The sequence below is a fragment of the Agelaius tricolor genome, unplaced genomic scaffold (genome assembly GCF_023055355.1).
Source record: "Agelaius tricolor isolate 1412-34295 unplaced genomic scaffold, bAgeTri1.0.p SCAF_14, whole genome shotgun sequence".
In the NCBI taxonomy this organism is placed as follows: domain Eukaryota; kingdom Metazoa; phylum Chordata; class Aves; order Passeriformes; family Icteridae; genus Agelaius; species Agelaius tricolor.
The window spans coordinates 17,032,152-17,049,413 of NW_027269274.1; the positions used below are offsets into that span (position 1 = coordinate 17,032,152).

The window sequence follows — 17,262 nt, forward strand, 5'->3', positions numbered from 1 at the left end:
CTGGCGCGGGCGGGCTGCGCCTTCCCGCTCCAACAATAAGGCTAAACAAATCCTTCCAAGCTGCTTGCATGGGCCGATGAAAGGAGGATTTCTTGGGACACTCAATGTTTTGTAGTGACCTCCCAGTGAAACAGCTGTTGTGTTCCCTTGCCCAGGCAGAGTGGGACGCTGAATGGTGTCCTTATAGCCAGCACAGAGGCACAGCTGGAAAAGAAGCCGTCATGGCAGGAGTATGCAAGGGTGGCATGAGCTGGGCGTAGCTGCTCAGCCTGCACCTTTGCAGAGCATTTACTGATGGTAAAGGAGCTGCTCAGACAAAGCCCAGCTCGTGTGGAAGGCAGGCTGAGCCCACATCCACAGAGGAGGGGGGCTGTTTTCTGTGCGTGAGGCTTCACTCGCTCCTTGAATGGCTGGAAAATGCAGATTAGCAGGAGACACGTAAACTTCCCATTCAGCTTGTCATGAGCACATAAAAGCAGAGCAGCTACTTCAAGTAGCTTTGCTGCATGGTGCTTCCGAGGCTGAAGTTTGAATTTGAAGATGAGGGCCAGGACCAGTGATGTGGCCTCTGCAAGCCTTATTCCCCCTTAGCTCAGCTTTCTGGGCTGGGTTTGATTTGTTTTTCTAAAGCAACTGCTTCAGTGCATGGAGACATACAGGAAGGGCTTTGCAGGGCTTTGGCTGGGACCAGAATGTGGGGTTAGCTCAACCATCCTGACCTACCTGTGCACAAAGGAAGCACCAATTACTGGCTGTTCTTGTATAGCTTTTGGTCTCTGAACAGAGGTGGTGAGCTCCTGCTGGCAATGAAGGCTCAGGTCACCGAGGCTGACGTACTTCTGAAAGCCAGTCGAGTCTCTGGGCTGTTTTTAGACTTGCAGGGGCAGAGGCATCTGCATGAGATGTCCTGGAGCAGCTTGTTTTGTCCATGAGTTCCTGGGCTTTTTGTGCAAGGTACACAGCAGCCCAGAGGAGCAGTGTCTGCTGAGGATACCCAAAAACCTTGGCAGGTAGGGCAGTCCCTTCCACAGGGAAGCATCTGTGTCCCAAGTCCTTCCTGCTCGCTGTGCCAAGCACAACTTTGCTGTCTCCAGCCTGAGCTTTCCGATAGCACAGCACTGCAGCAGCAGTGCCCAGTGAGCAGAAGGCTCTGAGAGGTGCCCATCCTCCCTGCACCACTGTTTTCTGGACCTTATGTTTCTAGGCATGGCCTGTCTGGTGTCCTAGTTTGCAGTTCTGTTGTGTTTGAGAAAGGGAGGTGGTAAGTAAGGTTGGAAGCTCCTTCACACGGCCTCTCCTGGATGCACACAGCCAACCTCCCTGGCAGGGCTGTTCCTTGGAGCCAAAGCTCCACAGATTCATAGAATCACAGGATATTCACAGTTGGAAGGGACCCACAAGGACCATCAAGTCCAAGCCCTGGCCCACCACAGAACAACAAGAAGAATTGCCCTGTGTCTGAAAGCTTTGTCCAAACACTTGAACTCTGGCAGGCTCTGGCAGCTGTGGGCTGAGGGCTGTCCAGCCCCTGCCTTGCACCATCACATTCCATTCCAGCCTCTGGGACCTGCCTGTGGTTCCTGGACAGCTTGGTGTGCAGGCACAGTGCAGCCTTTGTGCCAGGTGAGGAGTACACCTGATGGATCCACAGGCAGAGCCTGCCTCCCAAAACAAGGACTCTGTCCTCTGAGCTGGAGCCTGCAGGCCCCATGCCCATCACTTCTCCTGACTCCTGTGCTCATTGCAGTGCCACAGTTCCAGCAGCACTGGGGTGGATCTGAAGCCAGTGTCCCTCCCCCAGCTTGTGTGGGACAAGGCAATGAGAATCTGCCCGCCCATGGATCTCATTGGGGCTGAGGCTGCCTGTTGCTTCTGCTGCCAACACTGCCCATGCTGCAGCATTAGCAGGGGGTTTAAAATGAAGCCTGGGCTTAGGCAAACAGCTTAGGCTTGACTCTTTCTCTGCAGTTATATTTGCATTTGAATTGCATTTGAATTTCCATTTTCTTCCCCTGCCTGCTGGTTAATTGCTTGCAGGAGCCTGAGCCTGCAGACTTGGTGTGACACTGGCTGGGTCAGTCAGTTGGGCACAGCTCAGCTCAGCTCACCTTCTGGAGGGCCCAGCTGGGATATTCCTCATTGCTGGCCATGTGTGTTGGGGTGATGCTGAGGGAGTCTGGCTACAGTAAATTGCCATCAGTAATTACACCCCAGATAAAACTCTGGCACAGGGTCTGTCTCTCAGCAGCTGCTGGACACAGGGAGGGGAAGGGGACAGTGGGAGATCTGGCAGAGCTGCAGGACTGTCCATGCTGACTCTGCCCAAAAGCAGTCCTCAGGGGGTTTTTAGGACTCATTTGAAAGGAGCTGAGTCCCAGCTGCTGCTGCTGCCTGTGTGAAGGTCTGTCAGCACAGACAGGGGAGATCCCACTGGGTACTTCCAGGACTGGGAAGATTTCATAGTGGTGTGCCATAGTGGAGACCTGTGGCAGGATCCTATGGTTCCTGTCTCCTGGCAAAGGGCTCGTTGTCTCATTTTCAGGGGATTCATCAGGAGAACGACTAAATACCTGGAGGATTAAAGGGCACTCTTGTAAGTAAGAATGCAGTTTTTGACTGAATTCCCTCGAGGCAACAGTTTTGCTCACTGCTCCTTTGCTTATCTTTGTCTTGTTGGCTACAGGGCTTTAGGATCCAAGTTTAAAAAAACAAGTCAAACTGAGCTATCTTCTTTCATGAGCTGACTGCTCTTGGCTGGCCTAAAAATAACAGGCCATGTCTATCTGAAAGGATTTTGTGAACAAGGTCTTCAAAACCAGCCAGACCACTCACTGTATGTATTTTAAATCACAATCATGGCTTATTTTTTAATGGTCTTTGATACACTGCTAGGCTTGTGTAATCTTTAGCCAATAAGCATTCATTTACAATTGTCTCAAATAATGGGATAACAAAGACAGCCTTTTTTTTTAAACTTGGGCAATGGAAGAGTTATTTTGAAACCAGACCCCTCGAGGGAAATGGCAGGGCTTAAGGCTGATACTTATTGCATACATAGAAAAGTGGAAAACTTTTAACATGAAAACTAGAGATCCCAAATCATTAACTATGTGTAGCCTTAACAAATACCCTTTGAAGCAATATTTGAAGGAAACATTGCTGGAACAGAGTTCAGGTCTCCCTCCTCACAGTTTGCACCACTGCAAATGCAGCAGTGACATGGACAGGACAGACCCACGCCAAGGCTGGTCAGCATTTGTTTAGGAGCAAGTATTTTTATCCATCATGCTAACAACTTTATTTATCTACTCTAATCTTTCTGGGCTCTTCCTCTGTCACATGAACATGGATGATTTCTGCTATCAGGTCAGTAGCTGTGTTTAAAGCAGTGCAGAGACATCGAATGCTTGTGACTTGTTGCCTTCTCGAAGATTTCCCAGGGGAGGCACAGGCTTCATAGGAGTAATCCACATAAATTTGATTTTCTTAATCATCTCTTGCAGAGCCTTTAGAAACAGTCCACATCTCCTCACAGGCTGAATACAGCTGAACTAGCTCAGCTCTTTTTAAATCAAGTTTAAGTGGGTTTATAAATGTTTTGCAACTGTCGCATCCCTGCTAGAACAAGTCATCCCAGTCAGTGATTGCTTGGCCTGTTTTGGTTTTTCAGGAGAGCCTAGTTTTTGGTGTGAATCTGTCTGGCTGCAGTTTCCTTTTCTAGCATGGGCCCTACATGTGAACTGTAGGTTAAAAATGGTTTTCCAAGCAGGAAATACTCAGATTGGCCTGTGCCTCCCTCACCATCATATCTGCGTGTGGGGTCAGGCACCTCTCTGAAGTGAGTTTGGCTCAGAAGTAGGAGCAGAGATGTCCAAAGGAAGAATCACCTTGTGGCATGAGACTGGGTAAAATACTGCTGCTTGTAGGTCTTCTGCTCAAGTCATGGCAGTGCCCAGGGAGGAGGCAGCAGCAGAAAACTCCCACTCTCAGGAAAGCTCTGTGGAGTGTGTGATCCTGTAATTAAGGGCTTTTGCAGAGTGCACAGAAGGGGAAGATTTGTTCCAAATGTAGCCTAAAATTACACACTCAGAGTGAATTTAACCACTCACTATTAAAGTTTTTATTCTTCTTGATTGTGTAAGCCTCAATAATGCTGTGGCTTTGTCCTGGCTCCCTATGTTTCTGTTCCTTATGTGTGCCCAGCCCAGCCCTCCTCCACAGTGGGCAGGTTAGTGGCTAATTTTGGCACAAGAGGATAAAGAATGGAACCATCCAGCTCCTGCTACTGTAAATGCTTTATTGCACTGAGCATTGTCCTGGCATCTCAGTTTTTAGAGGGTGTGATGAAATGACACTTTGTTAAAGGAAGATGGGGGCAGGTCAGTGCTTCTGGCTGGGCAGGAGCAGACCCTGCCTTTGTTCTCTTTTGGAAGAAGAAATGCCAAGGAAGGACAATTTGTTCCTTTGTTCCTGCAGGAGCGAGGCTTGGCTCCCTGTGCCCAGCTCAGGTGAAGGGCTGCCTTTCCTTTGGGATGTCTGGGCTAAAAGCAGCTCCTGTTCTTGCAGTGGAGGAGGAGTGAATGCAGCCACAGCCCTGCCAAAACGCCCTGTCCTCTGCCAGACACGTGGGTACCCAGCAAAGCCAGGGGAAGGATGCTCACATGTTGGTGCATGGTGGCCTATATTGAGGTACAGGGCCCTTGGGACAGCTTCCTCCAGCTGGTGTAAGCAGGAATCTGAATTCTGTGCTCTGGGATATTGCTGGTGAGGAGTTAACTAAAGCTGTGCTGAGAGCTTTAAACTCTGCTCTATAAGCTGTGCCCAGCATGTGGCTCATGATGTGCTCTCCAGCTTGTCCAGGCTGGCTGAAACCCTCTGCAGCTCTTGCACAAAAGCTTTGTTGTGTTGCTCTTGCCAAAAGACTTTTGGGTCCTGCGTTATTCTGGCAGAGCTGTGCATCCAGACCCTTCAGTGTGCTGAAACCCACAGCGTGGGGGTGAGCCCCACGTGCTGCCTGGATCCTGCCTGCACCCAGGACTCACAGCGTGCCCAGCCCTGCAGCATCAGGCATCCTTCCTTGTCCATCCAGGGGCTTTCCCCAGCAGGACCTGCAGTGTGGCAGTCCAGCCCTGGCTCTGCACCTGCTGCTGGATGCAGGAATGCTCCTGCCAGGCAGGTTTCCTTGCAAAGCTCCTCTCCCAGCTTTGCATTTGGGTAAATTATGAAATATGTATAAGCCTCACAGAACTGCAGAGAACCAAAGCACCCTTTCAGGAAGAGAGCTAGAGCCTGGCTCTCTGTTGGACTGCAGTGAGCCCAGACCCTGGACCAGGCTGCTAAATGTGTCTCCATGAGCCCCAAAGCATCCTGTTTGCTCTGAGTGGCAAGCGGAGATGCCTCGTGGAGTTCTGGAAAGCCCAGCTGGTGCACTTGCCAAACGCCTCCGGGCCTGGGAGGTGATGAAGCTCAGGTTACTCACTCTGGAGTACCTACAGCCCCGGGAAATGTCACAGCCCACCGAGCTGGCAGCCTCACCCCTTCCAGCACACACCGAGCGGCTCTGGCTCCGCTGTGTAGAGCAGACAGTGTCGGCTGGGAGCTGGGGGAGCTTGGGAGTTTGCACTCACCTCAGCTACAATCCAGGGCAGGAGACAGAGTCCCGCGGGCTGGAGGAGGTAGTAAAGGGTGTGCTGGAGTCCTGAGGTGCCTGTGTTCTGAGACAGAGCCTTCCCTTGCAGCAGCAAATTATTACTGAAAGTGAAATCCTTCATTTTTAGCTGGCCTGGGGGTGAAGCCAGGCTGGCATGCTGTCCTGTGTGATGTCCAGCAAGTCCTCAGCCCATGTGCCACATCCCTGCCTGCCCACACGGGCCATTACACTGGGTCTGCTCCCTTCCTTTATCCTCAGCTGCTGTTCTTCTTCTGGCAGAGCAGGACAACATCAGGTAGCTCTCAGGATTTCCTGCTGCTTGTTTAGAGCTGGTGTGCTCCAGCCAGGCCAGGGACTCAGAACCATAGTTAGCCAGCTCTGGCCCCTCTGGGTCATCCTGGCTCTGGGGACAGTGGGACAAGCTGAAAATAAGTGGAAAAAAATACATGTTCTGCTGAACTTGATGTGTGTAGGGTGGGCAGGGTGTGATGGGGTGAGGAAAGAAGCAAGATGGCCAAGCTGGGAGAGGAAGGAGTGGGAAGAGGGCAGTTGTTAGATCAGCTCTGCTGAACAGCATAACTTCACCCTCAGCTTTGTCACTGTCCCCATGACGTAAACTCCCCGTCTGCCCTCAGAGAAAATGAACCACTTGTGCTTGGCAGTTGCACAGCAAGTGTTGGAGCACTTGCAGGCCAGGGGGCCTTGTGGGACTTTATGACCTCTTGTGGCTCCTTAAGCCCTTTGGGTCTGGTGCACCCTGCAGAGTTCATCCTTGCCAACATGTGGAGGAGGAGGCAACGGCTGCCGTGCTCTGGCCAGGATGTTCCTTCCCCAGTTGTTACACTTCAGATTTTTTCCTTTAATCCTTGAAATGAAGCGTTACTGCTGATAGAACCTGTCCTCGTGCTGTGCTTCTAAAAGCCTTTTTGTTTGTTTGTTTGTTTGGTAGATCTCCGAAGCTGGGAAGGACTCCTTGCCTTCTTGGTTGCACTGGAATGCGGAGAGCAGCTCCCTGGAAGGGCTGCCCCTTGACACAGACAAGGGTGTCCACTACATCTCGGTGACCACTCTGCAGCCCTTCCCCAATGGGAGCTATGTCCCACAGACCACGAACGTCTTCTCCGTGGAGGTCCACCAGGAGGACCACAACGAGCCTCAGTCGGTGCGAGCGGCCGTCCAGGACACGAGTGACACAGCGCCCTTCGTGTGTGGCTCAGAAGAGCCAGTCACCATCCTGACTGTCATTTTGGATGCCGACTTAACAAAAATGACACCAAAGCAGAGGATTGAACTCTTAAACAGAATGAGGAGCTTTTCAGAGGTGGAACTTCACAACATGAAGTTGGTTCCTGTTGTAAATAACAGACTCTTTGACATGTCGGCCTTCATGGCTGGACCAGGAAATGCAAAGAAGGTGGTGGAAAACGGGGCCTTACTCTCGTGGAAACTGGGATGTTCCCTGAGCCAAAACAGCGTCCCCAACATCAGCAAGGTGGAGGCTCCAGCGAAGGAAGGAACCATGTCTGCCCGCCTTGGCTACCCGGTTGTTGGCTGGCACATTGCTAACAAGAAACCTCACCTGCCAAAGAGGATGCGGCGGCAGATCAACGCCACCCCCACGCCTTTGACTGCCATCGGGCCGCCCACCACTGCCGCACAAGAGCCACCCACCAGGATTGTCCCCACCCCAACGTCGCCCGCCATCGCCCCTCCCACAGAGACAACGGCACCCCCTGTCCGGGAGCCCATTCCCCTGCCGAGGAAGCCAACGGTCACCATCAGAACCAGAGGCCCCATTGTGCAGACGCCCACGCTGGGGCCAATCCAGCCAACCAGGGTAGCAGAAGGCACGGGCACTGCCACCGTGCCGATTCGCCCCACCATGCCTGGGTACGTAGAGCCCACAGCAGTGATCACACCGCCCTCAACTACCACCAAGAAGCCGAGAGTCTCCACCCTGAAGCCAGCCACACCGTCCACGACAGATTCCTCCACGGCAATAACACGAAGGCCCACTCGCAGGCCCAAAACGCCCCGTCCAACAAAGCCCCCCAGCACAACCAGATCGCCCATCTCCAAGCTGACAACGGCCTCTCCGCCGTCCCGCGTGCGCACCACCGCCAGCGGGCTGCCCCGGCCCTGGGAGCCCAACGAGCCACCCAAGCTGACAAACCACATCGACAGGGTGGATGCGTGGGAGGGCACCTACTTCGAGGTTAAGATACCGTCAGATACCTTCTACGACAAGGAGGACACCACCACTGACAAGCTGCAGCTGACCTTGAAACTGAAGGAGCAGCAGATGATCGAGGAGAATTCATGGGTGCAGTTCAACAGCACCAGCCAGCTCATGTATGGCATGCCAGACCACAACCACATTGGGAAGCACGAGTACTTCATGTATGCCACCGACAAGGGCGGGCTTTTTGCCGTGGATGCCTTTGAAATCCATGTCCACAAACGCCCTCATGGGGACAAGTCTCCGGTGAAGTTCAAGGCCAGGCTGGAAGGGGACCATAATGCAGTGGTGAATGACATCCATAAGAAGATCATGCTGGTGAAGAAGCTGGCTCTGGCATTTGGCGACAGGAACAGCAGCACAATCACGGTGCAGGACATCGCCAAAGGCTCCATCGTAGTGGAGTGGACCAACAACACACTGCCCCTGGAGCCTTGCCCTCGGGAGCAGATCCGGACTTTGAGCAAAAAAATTGCAGATGACTCCGGCAGGCCGAGCCCAGCTTTCTCCAATGTCCTGCAGCCTGAGTTCAAGCCTCTGAATGTGTCTGTGGTTGGTTCCGGCAGCTGCAGGCACATCCAGTTTATCCCCGTGACCAAGGACGGCAGGGTGATCTCAGAGGCCACGCCAACGGTGGCAGCAGGCAAAGACCCCGAGAAGAGCAGCGAGGACGATGTGTACCTGCACACCGTCATCCCTGCCGTGGTGGTGGCCGCCATCCTCCTCGTGGCCGGCATCATTGCCATGATCTGCTACCGCAAGAAGAGGAAAGGCAAGCTGACCATCGAAGACCAGGCCACCTTCATAAAGAAAGGCGTGCCCATCATCTTCGCCGACGAGCTGGACGACTCCAAGCCCCCACCGTCCTCCAGCATGCCCCTCATCCTCCAGGAGGAGAAAGCCCCACTGCCCCCTCCAGAGTACCCCAACCAGAGCATGCCGGAGACCACGCCGCTGAACCAGGACACCATCGGGGAGTACACTCCGCTGCGGGACGAGGACCCCAACGCGCCGCCCTACCAGCCTCCCCCCCCCTTCACTGCACCCATGGAGGGGAAAGGCTCCCGCCCGAAGAACATGACCCCGTACAGGTCCCCACCGCCCTACGTGCCCCCTTAACAAACAGGAGGCTCTCGGGGGAGAAGGGGCCTCCAGCTCCACACCGGTGCTGTCTGTGGGCCGGCAGCCCCCTCGCCAGCCGGGAACACGAAAGCCCAGCCCGCTCCCCAGCAGGCTCTCCCCGGCTGCGCCCGCCGCACCGCAGCGCTCGCGGGACTCGGGGGGACACTTGTTTTATTTTTGCCTAACAAGCTTTGGTTTTATTTTATTCATAGAAAAAAATTCTCGGCTCAAAGACGCCTTCCCGGCGGCTGGGCTTCGGCCGGGGCCGGGCGGTGGGCAGGGAGGGGGGTCGGGACGGGTCGGGCCGGGTCGGGAGGAGCAGGCAGCACTGGGGTAGCACTCTGAGTCTCCGCTGTTTGCCTTTAACACTAACTGTACTGTTTTTTCTATTCACGTGTGTCTAGCTACAGGACGTAACATGAAAGGTAGCCTAAAAATAATTAAATTCAAGGGACTTTCTGAAGTCGATGGTTTAAGTTTTTACATTTAATCTGCTGTTTACCTAAACTGGGATGTGTAGTTTTTGGGGAGGGGAAGGGCAGTGCTGTGCTGCAGGCGAGCTCCATGGGCTGGTCAGGGGGGCCAGCCAGCCCCTCCTCCTCCTCTTGGGGTGGATCAGCTTCTTGGTTTGGGGTTTGATTCTTTTATAATTTTTATTTTATTTTTAATCAAAGAAATCCTATCTTTCTCACGCATCATAAAATAATCATGAGTTGGGTCAGCCTGGCCTGGGGTGCCCATGGCTGAGCAGGGGGTGCATCGCTGTGCTGGGGAATGCTCACGGAAGGATGAGCTGAGCCCTGTGCCACAACCAACTTCTCTGCTTCCCAGCGAGCGCCAGGGTTGGGGAGGGCGATCTGAAGCAAAACCCCCTCCCCATGGGGTGTTTTGATGAGAGTAGGGTGTGTTCTCTGTCCCGGCTGCTCCTTGGGACTGTGCAGGAATGGCCTCGCTGGCCTCACGCTGGCCCTCCAGCCTGGACACTGTTGGAAAAGCTAAAAAAGTTTAAAAAAATAATAAAAAGAAAAAGAAAAGAAAAAAAGAGCGCCAGGAATAGTTAATAGTTAAAAAAAAAAATCGGTGAACTCTCAAATCTAATTTTTTACTAAATTTTTGATACAGACTCCGATTGTTTTATTAAAAAAAAAAGACTTAAAAACCGGTGTGCGGCTGCCAGCAGTTTGTACGGGCTCAGCCCCCTCGGGCCGGCCCCGGGGGACCCGCCACGGTACCGGTACCGTCCCCATCCCCTCTGCTCCGAGCCCCGGCATCTCCAGCCGGGCTTTGCCTGTGTGCGCCCCGGGTGGAGGGCTGACCCCGCACACCGGGGCCGGACCCGCCGCTTCACTCCGGGACGGCGCCGCCCGGGTACCGGGGTGGCCCCGGGAGGGCAGCGGGGGGGGATGCTCAACCCCCAGCTCCGGTCTCGGCGCCGCGGGGCCGAGAGAAAAATAAACCCGCCCGGGGATGCCGGTGCCGGTCTGGGGAGGCGCTGGGGTGGCCCCGGTGCAGGGGATGCCCGGAGCCAGCGCGGCCCCGCCCCCGTTCCCGCCCCCGTTCCCGCCCCCGTTCCCGCTCTCCCGTTCCCTTCGCGGCGGGGCCGCCCCGGGCCGGCGGCGGGGCGGGGGCGCCCCCTGTCGGCGGCCGCGGGCGGTGACGCCATCGCCCGGCCGGCCCCGCCCCGGAGCGGCGGCCGCGCGGCGCCGCCATGTCGGGAGCGGCGGGGCCGGGTCCGCCCGCCGGGCCGGGCCGCTCCCCGCTGCCCTGCGCCCCCCGCCCCGCCGCCCCCCTCCAGCTGGCCGGGGGGGCCGAGCCCGCACGGCCCGGCGTCGCCGTCATCGACCTCCGCTTCCCCCGCGGCGCTGCCGCCGATGTGAGTGCGGCCGCGCCCTCCGCGGTACCGGCGGGGGGGTACCGGGGTGGTCCCGTGGAGTCACGGGGGGATGCCGGGGGCGGTACCGACGGGGGTTGTGCTGGGGTGGTCCCGGAGGTAGTCAGGGGCCGTGCCGGGGACGGCGCGGGGCCGGGTGCGGTGTCGGTCCCGGGGCAGGACGGGGGATGCCGGGGGCAGCGGCGGGGCGGGGTGAGTGGGGATGCCGGTGTCGGCATGGGGAGAAGCCGGGGGTGGTTCCAGGGCAGAAGGGATGTCGTGGGCGGTATGGGGAAGACGTGAGGCGCGGTCCCGGCGCGGAGGGGATGCCGGTAACGGGTGGATGCCGGTGCTGGAGTACCTCCCTTAGCGATGCTGGGCGGGATGCTGGGGATGCAGTGCCCGTCCTAGCAGAGTGGGGGATGCCCGTGCCGGTCCCGATACGGGGCTGTGCTGGTGCGGGTACGGGGGCATGCCGATCCCGCTGTGCGAGGGGGATTGCCGGTGCCCGTCCCAGTACTGGGGGGAGGATGCTGGGGGTCGGTATGGGGAGGATGCTGGGATCGGGATCGGGGCGGGGATGCCGGTGCAGGTATGGAGGGATGCCGTTGTGGGGCTGAGGTCGCCCGTCCCACAGGTGCAGGAGATCGTGTTCAGGAACTTCTACACGGCGTTCCTGAGCGTGCGGGTGCAGCGGCTCGGCCCCGGCGGCTCCCGGCGCTGGATGACCTGCCTGCGGGACCTGTGCCTGATGCCTTGCCCGCACACCGAGGAGGGCTCCCAGGACTACTTCTGCCTCCACCGGCACCAGGTCAGCATGGCCGGATGGGCCCATGGCATCACCCCCAGCTCTGGGGCTCACCCCTCTTTGCCCACACCCCAGGATGGCTCCTGCTCCAGGGGTCTGGTGCCCTTGTCCCACTGAGCCCCATGGCTGCCAGAGTCCCTGTGCCCTGCTCAGCCCAGCCAGCCCTCGCAGGATGATGCTTCCCTTGGGCTTCTTCCATCTGGGGTGGGTTGGGGGTTTTGGGAGGATACCCCAAAAGCTGCCCCCAGTCAGTGCCAGCCCCTGTGGTTACACTCGCTGGCCCTTGCCCTGCAGATGCTGTGTGACGTGGACCAGGTGACAGCAATGCGGTTCATCCTGCGACAGCCCTCCCCAGTCTGGCTCCACTTTACCATCGAGGACCTGCAGATTTTCCCCCCTGGACAGAAGGTGAGCACGTGCCAGAGCTGCTCCACTGCCAGGCATGGGCAGGGGGCCTGGACAAGCCACTGTCCTGCTCTGTACCTGCATTTCCCCCTACAGCTCTGGGGAGCACACACAGGGATGTGGCTCCAAGTCTTTGTCCTTTGCTGGGGCACTTGGGATCCACTTGTGCTCAAGTGGTGCTGGGAAGGGACTGCTCCGACAGCCACTCAAAACACAGAATTCCCTACAAAATTCTCTTCAAGGATAGAAAAGTGACACTTCAAAGCAGTATCAGTAGGAGTAGGCTCTAAGCCTCAGCACGCTGCCTGGTGTAAAGGATGGAGATAGGGTTGGGAACACCCTGTGTGACCCTCTGGATCTGTTTCAGAGTCCTCAGAAGGATTTTCCCTCCTGGCTCTCCCAGCTGACCCCTCCGGAGCAGCCAGCCAGCCTGCACGGGGTGAGTAATCACTGCTGAGGTACTGGGGGAAGGAGGGACTTCTGTGGGGTGACAGCCATGAGCATCCATCAGGAGGCTGCCAGGCCCAAGCCTGCCTTGTTGGCTCCAGGCTTTCACCAGGAATAGCTGTGGAGCCCTGAAATAACCCGCCTTGTGCTGGAAGTAGTTTGCAGTACTAAGAAGAAAAATATCTCCGTGGGGATGTGCTATTTGAGGTGACACTTGAGTCTATTTGCCCTCTAGTCTGGGGATAGGAACATCACCAAGGGAGAGGTGGGTGCACAGTGCCCCTCAGCCGATGGGTGGGATGCAATGGGATGGGACAGGAACAAGAACATCCCCGTGGGAGCAGTGGGTGCACAGCATGGTGCAGTGGCAGGTGGGATGTGTGGGAACAGGGACAAGGACATCACTGTGGGAGTAGTGGGTGCACAGCATCGCTCAGGATGGGTGGGATGTGTGGGGACAGGGCTGGTTCCCAGTACTGTGCAGAGGGTGTGCTCTGGGGAACACATTGCCCAGCCAGGATAGCACGTGGGCAGAGGGGCATCACAGCCACGGCACGTGTTTACAGATTGCCAGCCACATCTGCCTGGCAGATGGTGGACTTTGGTGGCAAAGTCCGGGCAGAGCAGGGCCAGGATGGGAGCTGGCTCGCCCATGGGAACCTGCTGAATCAACTGGAGGTGCTGCCTGCAGGAGGGTGGCACACAGCCCACACCTGCTGGGGCAGTTCTGCTACTGGGCTTCCATGCTACGGTGCTCACACTGCACCAGCAGTGAGCCTGCTGTTCCCAATCCTTGCCCAGCTGTGTGACAGTTTGGGGGGGCACCCCAGTTCCCTTGCTGATTGCTTGGATCACGTTCCCCTTGGCAAGGAGTATCCGGGGCAGATGCCAGAGGTTGCCCTGAGGTTGGCTCTTCCCAACATCACCACGAGGCACCCCTCAGCCCAGTGTGACAGAGCTGTGCCCCCATGGGAGTTGTGCCTCAGCCAGGAGAGCTGCTGCTGAGCCCACACATCCCACCTGGCTAAAGGTCCCTGGGGTGAGCCAGCCTGTGTGCCCAGGATTCTGCACCAAGCCCAGGGAGCGTTGCATAGTGAGGCTGTTGGGAAACTCTGGACTGCGTGATTAGGTTTTTAATGATTAGCCAGCAATCAGCTTTCTGTCCTCATCCTGGCCACCTTCCAGCAGAGGTGGGCTGTGTTGGCACCACAGTGCCCAGAGATCAGGGTCACTCACCCATGTCCCCAGTGGTTTGTTTTCCTAGAGAGGGGCCCTGCTCACCTCATGTTGGGAAACCACCAGCAGGTCAGGAATGTGGGCACCATCACGTGCCTGGCTCCCTGGGAGGCAAAGCCATCCAGCCACACCACTGCCCAAACCTGGGATCATCCAGCCCATCCGGGCCATCCCTGCTCCACAGCATTGTGCCCACTTCTTTCCAGGAGCTCCCTGATCCGGAGAAGGTGTCGTCAGAGGTCCAGCAAATGTGGGTGCTGACAGAGGTGATCCGGGCTCGCCAGGCAGCTGCCCGCATCGGGCGCTTCGACGTGAGTCCCCACCACCCTGCTGACAGGGACCCTGGCCTTGCCACATGGCTCAGGAGCCCTCCCAGAGGGGCTGGAGCATCCCAGCAGTGCTGTGCAGACTCTGACAGTCGCTCTCTTTCCCAGGTGGATGGCTGCTACGATGTCAACCTGCTTTCCTACACCTGAGCCTGCTGGTGCTGGTGCCAGCTGGGGAGAAGTGCCCCTTCCATGCTCCCGGGGCCTGAGTGGACTCCTGCATTCCCGCCTCGGCCATTGACCCCGCGGGGCTCCCAAGCCCTCCCTGCGCCCCTTCCCTGACTCCCTCTGCTCTGCCCAGCAGCGAGGGGCAGCGCTGCCACTCCAGAGACCCCTGGGAGCCTCTCCTGTCCCGTGGGCAGAGCCCGGACACTGCAAGGGGGTGCGGGGGGACCGAGGGGTGCGGGGGTGCTGGAGGGGTCACCACTAAAAGCTGCTACGTTGGCCCTGCCTGTGCCCGCCTGTCTCTGGGGGATGGGGGTGGCCGTGCCGGCAGCCCCGGGGAGGCGGTGCCGAGGGCGGGCCGGGCCGGGGGCGGGGGCCGGGGCCAGGGCCGGGCGGACTCCATGTCCCAGGCGCCCCGGGGCCGGTCCGAGCCGTGCCGGGAGGGAGGAGGAAGAGGAAGATGCTGCGGGCGGGCTGCCGCGCCGCGCTGTCCCGCCGCCCCCCGGGCTCGGCGCCGCGGAGAGGGGCCGGGGGCACCGGGGCTGGGGGCACCGGGGCCGGGGAGGAGCGGCTGAAGCAGACGCCGCTGGATGCCCTGCACCGGGCCCGCGGCGGGCGGATGGTGCCGTTCGCCGGCTGGAGCCTTCCGCTGCACTACGGGCAGGGCCACCTCCAGTCACACCTGCACACCCGCCGCCACTGCTCCCTCTTCGACGTCTCCCATATGCTGCAGGTAGCGGGGTCGGGATGAGGGGGCTGGAGCAGGGGGGCGGTCGCGCCACCTCACAACCCCCCCGGCCCCTTACAGACCCTGGTGTACGGCCGTGATCGCATCAGGTTCATGGAGAGCCTGGTGGTGGGGGACATCGCCGAGCTGAAGCCAGGACAGGTAGGGGGCACTGGGCAGGCACCCGGCATCCGGTGGGGTCGGAGGTGCCCGGGATGCCCTGGGAGGGTCCAGGCAGCCTGCCAATGCTGCCGTGACCCGCAGGGCACGCTGACGCTGCTCACCAACGAGAAGGGCGGCATCACGGACGACCTCATCGTCACAAACACGTCAGAAGATCACCTCTACGTGGTGTCCAACGCCGCCTGTGCTGACAAGGACTTGGCCATCTTGAGGGTATGGGGCTGCCTGAGCCCCGCGGGAGGTGGGGACAGGCAGCGGGAATGAGTCCTTCTGCCTTTTGGTGACACCGGTGTTGCACGGGGTGAGGTGGCCATGGCCACGCGTGGGGCTGGCACTGGCCTGGCCCCCGTGCTAGCAGCCACTGTCACCCTGGCAGGACAGAGCGGCGCAGCTGCAGGCCACGGGCAGTGACGTGCACCTGGAGGTGTCAGACAATGCGCTGCTGGCTCTGCAAGGTAGTGGGGGCCCCAGACGGGCCTGCCCTCCTCCGGGTCCTCTCCCGGTGGATGTCACCGCCCTCCCCACCTCCCTCCCTTCCCTGGGCACTTCCAGCCACCTGCCTCCCCAGGTCCCTCCATGGCACGGGTTCTTCAGGCAGGGCTGTTGGATGACCTGGCCAAGCTCTCCTTTATGAATAGCATCTCCACGACCGTCTTCGGCGTGCCGGGCTGCCGGGTCACGCGCTGTGGTTACACCGGCGAGGATGGCGTGGAGGTACCCAGGGAACTGTGCCAGCATCCCCACTGCGGTACCAAGGCAGGGGAAGGCCGTGCCCCACTGACCCTGCCCGTGTCCTGCCATAGATCTCGGTGCCCGCGGCGCGGGCGGTGGAGCTGGCCGAGCAGCTCCTGGGTGTCCCCGATGTGTGGCTAGCAGGGCTGGCAGCCAGGGACAGCCTGCGCCTGGAGGCCGGGCTCTGCCTCTACGGCAACGACATCGATGAGACTGTCACCCCTGCCGAGGCTGGGCTGATGTGGACTCTGGGTAGGTCCACCTCCACCTCCTCCTTGGGGCAGGCAGAGCAGCAAGGTGTTCCCAGTGGGTACAAGGGGACCAGTCAGGCATCACCAAACCTCACCCATCTCTACCCTGCAGGGAAGCGCCGGCGTGTGGCCATGGACTTCCCTGGTGCTGCTGTCATCATGGCACAAGTGAAAGAGAAGCCAAGGCGCAGGCGTGTGGGGCTGACATCGGTGGGACCCGCCATCCGGCCCCACATGGCCATCCTGGGCCCCGAAGGCAGGCCTGTGGGTAGGTGGGGGCAGGAGGGCTGGAACGGGCATGACCCTGAGCTGGAGCCATGGCATTGACAGGGGCTGGCCGGGCCCCATTCACCTCCCTGTATCCTCACATCCCAGGCACAGTGACCAGTGGATGTCCCTCGCCCTGCCTGGGCAAGAACATCGCCATGGGCTACGTGGAGGCAGCGCACAGCCGGGCTGGCACCGAGCTCACTGTCGAGGTGCGGAAGAAGCAGCACCCTGCAGTCATCACCAAGATGCCCTTTGTGCCCACCCAGTACTACATGGCCAAGTGAGGCCAGCCCATGCTGTGGGCACAGTGCCTCCAATAAACACCCTGTCCCGTTTCCCCGGCCTCCTGTCTGGTTACAGTGGCAATGCCAAAACAAGGAGCAGCAGGTGGGCACAGCACTTTAATGGTGTTGGCAGTACCCAGCTGGCGGTCCTGGTGCTGCTCACTCCCGGTGTGTCTTCATGGGCTCTGTCGCGGGGCCATCCCTGCAAGAGAGAGGCAGCATGAGCACGGCTGGGGCAGCACCGGCACAGCACCCGGGCACTGGGGCAGGCACCGTGCGGGTGGGCAGGCCTGGGGGCCTTTATTGGGCCATACTGCTCTGGGGTGCAGCTGGGCGGGGTGGGGGCCTCAAAGGTCGGGGGCACAGCTTGGGGGACACTTGTCAGAAGCCACAGCTGGAGGGGCTGACTAGGGCCGGTGTCGCAGAGGCCCCATCTGGAGCATACCGGGCAGGCAAGCAGTCACTGGCTGTACTGGTGCAGGGTGCAGCTGCGGGGACGCTCACCGGGCTGCGCCCCGAGAGCGCTAGCCGGACGCGGGGGAGGGAA

General features: G+C 58.7%; 3 protein-coding genes across 4 annotated transcripts in view; all 3 read left to right on the forward strand.

Moving 5' to 3' along the window:
- Positions 1-9,474, forward strand: part of DAG1 (dystroglycan 1) — a 49,915-nt gene extending 40,441 nt beyond the window's left edge. For both annotated transcript variants that reach the window (XM_071439973.1, XM_071439972.1), the window contains exon 3: positions 6,600-9,474. In XM_071439973.1, the coding sequence (XP_071296074.1) occupies positions 6,600-9,008 (2,409 nt within the window). In that variant the 3' untranslated portion in view covers positions 9,009-9,474. The remainder of the gene's footprint in view (positions 1-6,599) is intronic.
- Positions 9,475-10,674: 1,200 nt separating this feature from the next.
- On the forward strand, positions 10,675-14,549 carry NICN1 (nicolin 1, tubulin polyglutamylase complex subunit). Its single transcript, XM_071439985.1, has 6 exons — positions 10,675-10,884; positions 11,519-11,692; positions 11,984-12,097; positions 12,462-12,533; positions 13,984-14,088; positions 14,212-14,549. The coding sequence occupies exons 1-6, from the start codon at positions 10,720-10,722 to the stop codon at positions 14,251-14,253; spliced, it is 672 nt and encodes a 223-aa protein (XP_071296086.1). The 5' UTR covers positions 10,675-10,719; the 3' UTR covers positions 14,254-14,549.
- Positions 14,550-14,599: 50 nt separating this feature from the next.
- AMT (aminomethyltransferase) lies at positions 14,600-16,766 on the forward strand. The gene is made up of 8 exons (XM_071439983.1): positions 14,600-15,001; positions 15,077-15,157; positions 15,260-15,391; positions 15,555-15,633; positions 15,747-15,892; positions 15,982-16,162; positions 16,274-16,429; positions 16,537-16,766. The coding sequence occupies exons 1-8, from the start codon at positions 14,729-14,731 to the stop codon at positions 16,713-16,715; spliced, it is 1,227 nt and encodes a 408-aa protein (XP_071296084.1). The 5' UTR covers positions 14,600-14,728; the 3' UTR covers positions 16,716-16,766.
- Positions 16,767-17,262: the final 496 nt, after the last annotated feature.